Source organism: Sinocyclocheilus anshuiensis, unplaced genomic scaffold (assembly GCF_001515605.1).
Source record: "Sinocyclocheilus anshuiensis isolate Anshui unplaced genomic scaffold, SAMN03320099.WGS_v1.1 scaffold205, whole genome shotgun sequence".
NCBI lineage: Eukaryota > Metazoa > Chordata > Actinopteri > Cypriniformes > Cyprinidae > Sinocyclocheilus > Sinocyclocheilus anshuiensis.
Window position 1 is genome coordinate 3,013,465 of NW_015536497.1, and position 11,134 is coordinate 3,024,598.

General features: G+C 36.6%; 1 protein-coding gene across 1 annotated transcript; it reads left to right on the plus strand.

The window, feature by feature from the left end:
- Positions 1-3,271: 3,271 nt before the first annotated feature.
- sftpba (surfactant protein Ba) lies at positions 3,272-10,633 on the plus strand. Its single transcript, XM_016485693.1, has 12 exons — positions 3,272-3,339; positions 3,814-3,881; positions 4,312-4,386; positions 5,849-5,971; positions 6,097-6,210; positions 6,293-6,373; positions 7,497-7,680; positions 7,878-8,017; positions 8,104-8,184; positions 10,043-10,153; positions 10,267-10,325; positions 10,614-10,633. Exons 1-11 carry the CDS (start codon positions 3,288-3,290, stop codon positions 10,300-10,302), a joined length of 1,065 nt encoding a protein of 354 aa, XP_016341179.1. The 5' UTR covers positions 3,272-3,287; the 3' UTR covers positions 10,303-10,325; positions 10,614-10,633.
- The last annotated feature ends 501 nt before the right edge of the window (positions 10,634-11,134 follow it).

Below are 11,134 nucleotides of genomic sequence, written 5' to 3' on the forward strand. Positions count from 1 at the left end.
TGTTTTATATTGTGCTGTATTGAAATGTGTATTGGTGTATTTATATATGTTATTCGATGTGTGGTGTTTTAAAAAATGATTTTGAATGTCCTAGCACAATAAGGAGGGTCTCTTTCTGGCTCTGTTTTAGGAGCTGGTTTGTGTCACTGTTTTGAATTACTTCCTTCAGATGCAGGCCTGGCTTATTCAGCGGCCTCGTCGGCCTCCACAAGTAAAGTTACAACATCTGTTGAAGTGATTTATGTGCCTAAAGATAAAAAGATGTTAATGTTTTCTGGTGATCCAGGTACTATCTCCTATTATGATTGGGTTGATGAAGTGCAGAACTCTATGAATTACCGACAATATAGAGAAAGAGAACAGGCAGCATTTCTCTATGATCATTTGGAGGGGGGAGCTAAACAGGAGATAAGATATAGCACACCTGAGGTACGCAGGAGCCCTAACTTTCAGTCTTTGCTTCTGTATTTAGATGACGTGGTTGTGTTCTCGTCATCTTTTGAACAACATCTTAGTCGTCTTAGGTTAGTTCTTTCACGTTTTAGGGAGTGTGGCCTAAAAGTAAAATGGAGTAAATGTTCGCTTTTCCAGCGCCAAGTGTCCTATCTGGGACATGTGATATCTGCTGAGGGGGTTGCAACAGATCCTGAGAAAACCCGGGTGGTGGCCCAATGGCCACGACCAGGTACAGTAACAGAACTTAAATCTTTTTTGGGTTTTGCAGGCTATTACAGGCGATTTGTAAAAATTTGTTCTCAGCTGGCAGCACCCCTGCATGCCCTTGCAGCATTGGCTACACCAAAGGCAGGTAAGTCAAAGACCACTAGAGTGCCACTTGGTGAACTGTGGGGTTCTGAGTGTGAATTGGCTTTCCAGGTATTAAAAGAGAAGCTAGTTACTGCCCCGGTACTTGGCTATGCAGATTTTACAAAGCCCTTCTATTTAGAAATTGACGCTAGTCATCAGGGCTTGGGAGCAATATTGTCCCAAGAAGGGAAAGGGGGAAGAAGACCGATTGCATATGCAAGTCGTGGTTTAAGGCCATCCGAGCGGAACATGGAGAATTATAGTGCCATGAAGTTGGAGCTGTTGGCATTGAAATGGGCAGTCACAGATAAGTTTAGTGACTATTTGTTAGGTCACAAATTTATAGCGTTTACGGATAATAATCCGTTGAGCCATCTGCAGACTGCCAAGTTTGGTGCCGTCGAGCAGAGGTGGGTCTCAGAGCTGGCTAGATTTGACTTTGAAATTCATTATAGACCAGGGCGTCAAAATGGGGGGGCGGATGCATTGTCACGACAAACCCAGTTAATAGCTAAACCTGCATTTGGGGGGAGCATTTTTAATCAAACTCCAGAGAAGGGTCATATAGTGATGGTAAATGAGCAGACAACCACATGTAGCTTCCCTGTGTTTTCATCGGCAGTGTGGGCAGCTCAACAGCAGGTCGACCCCATTATTGCAAGGTTTCTTGTGTATTGGAGTCAGCGAGTAAAACCTGGCAGATTGGCGAGGGCTAAAGAGGATGGTAAGACCTTGGAACTTCTGCGGCAATGGGAGAAGGTGGTAGAGGAGGAAGGAGTCTTGTATCGCCAATTTGTGGATACTAGACAAGGCCAGATTAAACAGGTGCTCCTACCTCAGAGTTTGAAGGAGGAAGTCCTTCGTGGGTTACATGACAAACATGGGCATCAGGGGGTAGAACGCACTTTCAAGCTGGTCAGAGCTAGATGTTATTGGCCAGGAATGTTTCAAGATATGGAAGCCAGATCATGTGAGGATCCACTAGGTGGTTTCATTTCAAGCTTGCATTTTACTTTAGAAACACTGGAGCATACAGTGAGTTTATATTCCCCCTGCTGGCATTGGAGGTTAGTAATTGTTAACATAGAATCAGCATTCAAAAGTTCAGGGTCAATAAGATTCTATTGTATTCTATCTATCTATCTATCTATCTATCTATCTATCTATCTATCTATCTATCTAATCTGTTCATTGGGGGGGGGGGTACTTCACCTGATACTTCTTTTCTGCAAGGATGCAGTAAATTGATCTAAAGCAGGGGCCACCACACTCGGTCCTGGAGGGCCGCTGTCCTGCAGAGTTTAGCTTCAACTTGCCTCAACACGCCTGCCTTGGAAGTTTCAAGTATACAAAGTAAGAGCTTGATTTGCTGGATCAGGTGTGTTTGATTAGGGTTGGCGCTAAACCCTGCAGGACACCGGCCCTCCAGGAACAAGTTTGGTGACCCCTGATCTAAAGTGACAGTAAAGACATTTATAAGACATCTGTCATCATTTACTCACCCTTAAGTTGTTGCTAACTTGTGAGGTTCTTTCTTCTATTGAACACAAAAGAAGATATTTTGAAGAATGTAACCAAACCGTTGATGGTAGTCATTGACTTCCATAGTATATTTTTTCATACTAAGTCAAAACCATCAACTGTTTGGTTACCAACATTCCTCAAAATATGTTCTTTTGTGACAGTATCATTATTATAATTGCTATACAATGCCAACATTTAATTTAATATTAAAATGAGTTTGAAAAAAATTTATTAATCAGTTACAATATGTGACTAGGATTATCCCATCGTTGACATAATGTGAGTATTTATCTACTGAATAAACTGAACATGAAATGTTTGTTCTGAAACCCATCAGCTATGCAGAAGAGTGTAAGTATTTTTCAATTCTTTCAGTTGGTTAAATATTCACTTTATTACAAATGCTATTTTGGTGGTGCCTGTGCAAGATTTGCCACTATGTTACTAGGGTGTTGTGGGATTGCTATGTAGTTGCTAAGGTATTCTGAATAGTTTTTAATGTGTTGTTGTGCATTTGCTAAGCTGTGTGGTTACTAGTTGGATGCTCAGTTCTAAAGAGCAGACCCAGGTCTCTAGTAATGACTCAGGTCCCTCCATCAGAGTAAGTCTATGAGATTTTTTTCACCCGTTTTATGGTCCGCCATGTGTTTTAGAATGGCTCTATCCTGACTATGAGCCATTTAACTAGAAATGCATGCCCAAGCAAGACTTACAAATCTGGAAACGTGACAAATATTGGCTTTATTTGTCGAATAATGTGATTAAGCAACAGTATTTGTACAGTAGGCCTACAGCTTTCTCATTTGCACAGGCTCTATGTTATCACGCCTGGGTTGTGCTTTTGGGGCGTCGTATATAAAGGGTAGTTCCTCTTTGAGGTGAACTTTCCTGTCGCTATATACAGGGCCAAATTTGAGAATTTTACATTGGTTCTGCGACCTTCGGTGACTGAAGACATGACTGCCTTTAAACTGGTGTTTCTCTTTTTCACTGCCCTTCTAGGCTCAGGTAAATGAAATGATCTGTGTGAATATTTACTGAATTACAAATATGGAATAATGGTGTGTGACAAGAAATATAATCTTGAGCTATATTAAAAAGTGTGCCTGATTTTAGCCAACAAGGCAATTTACAATTTTTTTTTTAAATTTCTACAAATATCTCCCTCAAAACTAGTGTGAATTTGTTTACATTTTACATCTATACACATTTCTCACAGAAAATGAGCTATATTAAAAAGTGTGCCTGATTTTAGCCAACAAGGCAATTTACAATTTTTTTTTTTTAATTTCTACAAATATCTCCCTCAAAACTAGTGTGAATTTGTTTACATTTTACATCTATACACATTTCTCACAGAAATATTGTAATGCTGTAAATTCTTTTCCAAACACATGCAATTCTGAACATATAGCCTGCACTGTCGTTTTCATCTTTCATGTAAGTTCAGTGAGTTTCTTGAAAACGCTTTGTTTTTAACAGTCAAAACAAGATCTGTTCTTGATAGAACAGGCATGACGAATGTCCTGATGGGTGCGGATGACAATGCGGTGAGTTTTAGGAATGTTGCTTTTGTTTCGTTTGTTACATACTTGTTAAACAAACCGATCCTGTAAATCTGCATTTAAAACCGGCTGGACTGGGCTTATTTTCTTTAGTTTTGTTTCTTAAAAAAATGACCTCCTGGCTAAGAAAAATGATAATGCTAAATGTCATAAACACATATTCCAGATCCAGAATTATTCTTATTTCTAAGACAGATGCAGTTGATTGATTAAAGAAAATAGAAGTTATCATTTTCATATCCTCAAAGCCCTTCACACAGCACCTGAAATACACCAACCACAAACTTTTAAGAGTCCCACAAGTCTCACTTCTCTTTATTTCTGCGCCTTTAACATTAAACATTTGATAAGACAACATTTTTACAAATAAAGCAATAGAAACTTTGAATATTCTACAATATGTTGTATACTGTAGATGGGTGACATGTGTCAGGACTGCACTCAGATTTTTGAGCTCCTGAAGGACCTCTTTTCCAATGAAGACTTCCAGGTAGATCACTCACACTCTCTCTCACACACACACACACGTTATAGTGAATAAAAATGCATGGTCCCATGATGTCTGAGATACAGTGCTTTACCTTTATCTAGGAGAAGCAGATTGGATGCTAGTTTATAACAATGCACTGAAAATCAGCATCCATTAGTGAATTTAGAATCACCGCCAAAGCTTTTAAGGAAGACAGTCTTAACGTGATTCCAACTTCTTTTATCTCAGATTTGCATGATTTTCAGCATGTCTTAAAGAAGATTTGAAAGACATAAGGAAGTTGTGTTGAAAAGCAGAACTGTATTGCTTCTGATCTTTTTATGGTGTCTCGTTTTGAACTTCTCACTCATAAACCTGATGATTTTGGTGTGTGTTTCTCACCTGCCCACTTTATCAACCACAGATATGGTCCTTCACAGACTCTGTATGATATCTACCTTACCTACAATCAGATTTATATGCAATATACAATGACTAAATATGATGCTTTATCTTCTTAAAGGAATATTCTGTTTTAAACTCTATGGACAGCACTTGTGGAATACTGTTGATTACCACAATGACTTTTCTTTAAAAAAAAGGGAGGTTACTGTAAAGAAAAAAAAGAGAGGTTACTACAATTAAAGTGAATGTGAGTGTTTAAGTGCAGTTAAATATATTTTTTAAATATAATTTCATAAAAACCCTCCACTAATTCTTCTGTTAAAACTTTTGTTTCTTAAACTTATGTCGTTCTCGTCATTTTACCGGTTGTTGTGTTGTCATGGCCTGAAGTCGTAAAATTGGATATAACTTTACACAGAAAATATTCATAAGCAATTTTTTTCAACCCAATCTCATGAGAAGACGTAACTGTTTTACTGATTTTAACATACTTTTTAACACTTATGAACTGGACTCATTCCCTTCCATTGTAGGTGCCTCATTGTAACCCAGATTTTCGCTTTTTTTTTTTTTGCTGAAATATTTTTTTGTGGTAATTGACATCATGTCACAAATGCTGTTAATTGAGCTTTAGTTATACTGAACCTAGAATATTCCTTTAAGACACACCTAGGTATTACACAGACAGAAAATATCAAACCAAGTGTGTAAATACATATTGCACAAGCTTTTCTCAGAATATTGTTGCGATGACTGTCAACCAACTGGTGTCAAGGCTTTTTTTTTTTTAATTTTAATGTATGAATCTCTCTTTTACCTCACAACACAGGTGTATTTCATCACATTTATCTGCTAACTTTTAACAACTAGAATGTGTCGAAATTATTTGTTTATGGTTTTTGTAAAATGTTTTGCATGAAAAGTGAAAATCCTCATTTAAAATAAATGCCACTTGGTTTGATATTTGTAACTGTAATAGCATTCATACTTTAAGATTTGATGTCCAAATCATTTTTGGAGCCACCGTAAATAAATTTTGTTTTGTAATATCAATGCAATCATTCATCTAATTTTTTAGGCCAAATTAATTGCCACTCTTGAGCAAGTGTGTGATAAGTTGCCTCCCCAAATCACTCAAATCTGCCACACTGAGGTGGAAAAGATGCTTCCTCTGGCCATCACCTTCATTTCCAGCATGATGGTACGGTATATAGTTAGATTAAAACATGCATTTGATCTATAGGACATTGTATTGTTTCGATTCGTATTTGGTTGAGAACCACTGCTGTTTATTTTACTGCTAATCCCATCAATCTCTCACTTCAGCAACCCAGTGACATCTGTGCTTTTCTTGGAATGTGTGGAGGACGGGGCAGTACCAAGATTAGAGATCTGTTGCTTGAGCACATGTCAAAAACTGTACCAGTGACAACTATGAAGGTAACATGTAGAGGAAGTGATTTAGATGCTGTTGTTAGCATGTTCTGCACAGCGGACTAAGTTTCTCTGCTCTCTAACACAGATAGAGACGTCCATTCAGTGCTCTGTTTGCACATACGTTGTGAGCACACTTGAGTATCTGTTTCCCAGAGAGAGGACTCAGGTGAAAAATCACATTACACATGGGCAGAGTTCAGAATAATAGCATACTTCTTACTCAATAGTGTGTAGTATACACTGCATGCTATCCCTTGTGAAAAAGAAGTGTGCTTAATTGTATTCAGTGTGCACTTGTAGTGTACTTAAAATCTTAAAAGTATTTTAAAAAACAACTGTACTTTCAGATAATATAATATTAATAAAACAAAAGGCTACTTAAGTGCACTTAATAAGTACACTTTAATGACTATGTTTCTTAACAAACTTCAGTACACTTTTAAAAAGTGCATTTTGTAATAATGCCAGATTATGTTTTACTTTAAATTATATTCTAAATCATTTTTAATCATCTTTTGTCATGCTTTAAAGAAGTACACTTCTTTTGAAGTGTTGACTGACATACTAAAGCACATGTAAAGTACTTGATTATAATTTCAACTGTAGTGTGATATTCAATATTACATTTAAAGTTAATATATTTTAAATGTACTAAATTGCAACTTAATCATGACAATGGTATAATTACAAATATATTTCAATACTGTACAACATACAAGTTTCAATAGCAATGACATTAGAGTATATGTTAGTTTAACATATGCTTGTCAGTAGTATTTCAAACACAATATAGGTGTAAAATTACATATAAAATGTACTTAAGTCCTACTTAAGTGGGTCAAAAGAGCACTCGTTTATTTAGCACTTCATTTAAATTATAATACATGTCATTCAATTACATTTAACATTCAGTTATGTGTCAAAAATCATTACATTCAGCTCACACACTGTAAAAAAAATTATATGTCATGGCAACTTATGTTTTTACATTACTTTAACTCATCAAAATAAGTTGAGCAATTTCAACTTTTTTATAAGTTGTATGAGATACAACAAAATTTAAGCCAGTTTAAGTTGAAATGACTTATACAACCAAACTTATTTACCAATTTAAGGCAACAACTGAACTGAATATTTAAATTGCACTTAAGTATATTATATTAAAGGATATTATTTCCATAATAACTACTCTTTTTAAAAACATGCTAAAGCGCACTTCTTTTTCACCAGGAATTTCATTTAACTAGTAAGTTAAAAGTGTTAAGTGTTTGTGATTTTGTACCCTACAGAGCATCATAACTGCGCTGCTGGAGAGTTTGTGCAGTGAGTTTCCTTCTCTGGTTCAGCCACGGTGCAATAAGATGGTTGAAAAATACGTCCAACTGTTGGTTGACATGCTACTGAACAACACTTCTCCTAACTTCATATGCACTCTGCTTCGTTTTTGTGAAATATGGGAGCATCCCGTCAATGGTTAGAGTTCAGACTTTTGAGTTACAGTATTTTTATTTTTTTGCCTTTGAATTACAATTCAAGAATAACAATTCTGTAACATTATGAAAGGAACAATTCACAAAAATATTCATCATTTTGTTTTGTTTTGTCCCTATAAACAAATTCTTTTACCTCCCATCCGGTTTCTTCCTCCCGCTCTCTTTATCGAACAGCAGCTGTGGCACTTTCTGATTGTGATTCTTGCCTTACATTGGCGGTTCTGACTCATGTTCATCTGGGCCCCAATGCCACCGAGCACCAGGCTGCTTCATTCCTGGACACCGTCTGCCAGCTGCACCCCAGTGCTATGCCAAAGGTTACACATCATTCTGCTCCTTTAAATGAATGACTTTAGAGTGCCCTTAATTTGCAAGTTTACTATAATTTCTACATCTCATCTAGTGTGAGACTTACGTGCAGCGTCATGGGAACCAGCTCCGTGTGCTTCTGAGCAAACAGCAGGGAGCGCTGGACATTTGTAAGGTAAAAACACCCGTGGAATACCCATGGCTCCTGACAATATGCTGAGGTCTTATGAAGCAAAACGTGTTAGAAACTGAACATTATTTACAACATTATTATTTGGAATCCAGAGCGTCAGGCAAACAGTCCGGAATGATGTCCGGTTCATGAACGAATATTTTTTTTTTTAACTGGTTCTTTTTAATGAACTAGATGAACAAGTTCACCAAATTGGACTGAACCGTCTGAAACAGCACAGATCTACAAGTTACTAAATCAAAACTCACTTTCAGACGTGCCTGACAGTCACTCCAACTCGAAATGAGCCAAAACACTCAGCCATCATACCCTATGATGCTAGTTTTTGCTAGACTCATTCAGGGCTCCGGTTCCTCCGACAGTCTGAACTGAGTTTATTCACTTTATATGCTTTAGACATGTAAAACATCCACGTTTCACATCATTGTTGGGTGCTTTAATAATATAATTGCATACGTTACGTCATTGTGTGATTATGTATAGTGAACTGAACCAGTTCATTGAAACAAACTGTCACAGAAAATAATCAGATTTACCCGTTTGCCCAAGGCTCTGGATTTCAGGCAATAATGTTGTAAATAACGTTCAGTTTCTTGCACAGACCAATCATTTCACTTCATAAGACCTCAATATATAGTCTAGGAGCTACGGGTATTAATTTTGTGTTCCTTGATATGCTTTTTTTTATTTTCAAAAACGGGCAGCTGCTGACTTGCATTTTATGAATTACCAAGGAGCACGGTTTCAGCTAAAAATCTTCTTTACTGTTCTACTCAAGATAAAATGTCACCTACATCTTGGATGACCTGAGGGTGAATAAATTAACAGCAAATTTTCATTTTTGGGTGAACTGTCTTTTTAAGAAATGTTAATGTGAGGTCACATTTACCATTGTTCTTTTTTATTTTATTTTTTTTATCCAAAATAGATAAGTTAAAAAAGGTCTGTTGTTCATTGTCAATTGTTTAACAGTTTATGAAGCACAACTCAACCAGATGTCACTTTAAAGTTTAAACCAAGCAGGTTTTCAGGCTTAGTTGGTCAGCTTGGTGAATTTGATTGATCAGCTTGAATCCAATGTGAAATGTGCGTGAGGAAATCTTTCACCCTCACGTGAATTTCCTGATCGCATGGATTCCTACTAAAATGATTTCACCTGCAAAAATTTGCTATCCAAAGATAAATGTGAGCACACCAATTTGTTTACCTGAAATCTGTTGTGTAAAGCAGTGGTTCCCAACCCTGGTCCTGGAGGCACCCCAACACTGCACATTTTGCATATCTCCTTTCTCTGACACACCTGATTCAGGTAATCAGCTCATTAGTAGAAACTCCAAGACCTGAAACTGGTGTGTCAGAGAAAGGAGATATGCAAAATGTGCAGTGTTGGGGTGCCTCCAGGACCAGGGTTGGGAACCACTGGTGTAAAGCACTGATATAGCCTATATTCTTGAATAGGCCTATAGATCAGTAGGTATAGGCTTACCACATCATGTACAAACAGTCTTTTTGTAACCATATAATATCTTGTTATAATGAGAAAAACATTGTTTTTTTTATGACAAAATATGTCATTTTTGTAAGAAAACATCGTTTCAAGGGGAAAAAAAGTCATTTTAATGACATAGGATCTTATTACGTCATAATTGAGTGGAAAACGTTACCGTGGTAATGAGTACAGTCTTCATATCATGTGAGTGTACACCAGATGACCCTTCACAAAAACTGAATACATTTTATAAACTTCAATTGAGTTTCTAACAAATATGATATGGTTAAATGAACTTAATAGTTTGAAATGTTCAAATAAGATATTTTTCTCTTTTCTTTGACCATTTAGAGGGCAAATTTGTGTGTTTCTGGTGAGAGGAAGCCTGTCATTGCTGCTGCCCCCTGTAGCCTTGGACCAATGTACAGCTGCAGAGACCTCCAGACTGCTGTCGACTGTGGGGTAAGTGCACTGAAAAGCTTTTTAAATGAATAAGTGTGCAAATTCTAGCGTTCAAATAATCTTTATCTTATGTTCTGAATGTTTTAAGTTATGTATTTATGGAACTCCTACAGGCAGTTTCCTTCTGTCAGAAGAACGTGTGGGAATAATCTGTTTCTGCTGTCCATACATGGTAAATGTCATCTTATAATTTGCCAAATGTCAACCAGTTGCTAATAAATTGATAACTTACTGTCGCTTTGAGTCATTACAACCAATTTACTCAGGTTTTACAAACCTTATTCACACAGAGGGCAGCCTCTTTCATAATCATAACTCATATATGTTCAGTTTGCCTTACATCAAATATAAGTGAACTTCTGTGGTCAACATTAACATCTGAACATAAAAACCCAGTATGTATCGGTTTTTGAGTTTTTAAACTATGTTTTTGTGTTTTCTTCCAATAACGGAATCAAAGGTTTCTTGCATTTGTGTGAGGTATAAAAACATCTCAGCATCTGTGCATTAACAGCTTATATGAAAGGCTGATGGACCTGCTGGACCAACGCCATTTTCCTCCTGTCCTGGATTTTCATGGTTATATTTGCTTTTCAAGTTGAAAACGAGGGTCACAAAGTCATATGCTTGGATAGTATCTTCAGCAAACAAGATAAAACAGAACAAACCCAGTATAAAAACAAGTTTTCTGGAGCAGCTGTTATTTTAATAAAAAGAAATACTGTTGCTCAAGCAACATCATTGATCTCACCATATTTTATCAGTCTTTTCAGTGGCTTGCACAAGCTTTCAGAGAGGTCGATTCAAAGTTCATTTACAATATTATCTTTAAATATTTGATCAGTGATAATGTATATTTTTCAACTAAAACATTTTTGTAGTTATTAGAGGATGTTCAATATGCTCCCTACAAATATTTTCTATGGTAACCATAGTTTCGGATAAAATATCATAGTTACTAGTTATTTGTGTTAGACACCA

What these genes read in the sequence shown, in the direction of transcription:
- sftpba (XM_016485693.1), top strand. Translation starts at nt 3,288, where the DNA reads ATGACTGCCTTTAAACTGGTGTTTCTCTTTTTCACTGCCCTTCTAGGC. An exon ending in CCTTCATTTCCAGCATGATG is followed by an intron (nt 5,972 to 6,096) that starts GTACGGTATATA and finishes CTCTCACTTCAG; the next exon opens with CAACCCAGTGACATCTGTGC. An exon ending in ACCCCAGTGCTATGCCAAAG is followed by an intron (nt 8,018 to 8,103) that starts GTTACACATCAT and finishes CATCTCATCTAG; the next exon opens with TGTGAGACTTACGTGCAGCG.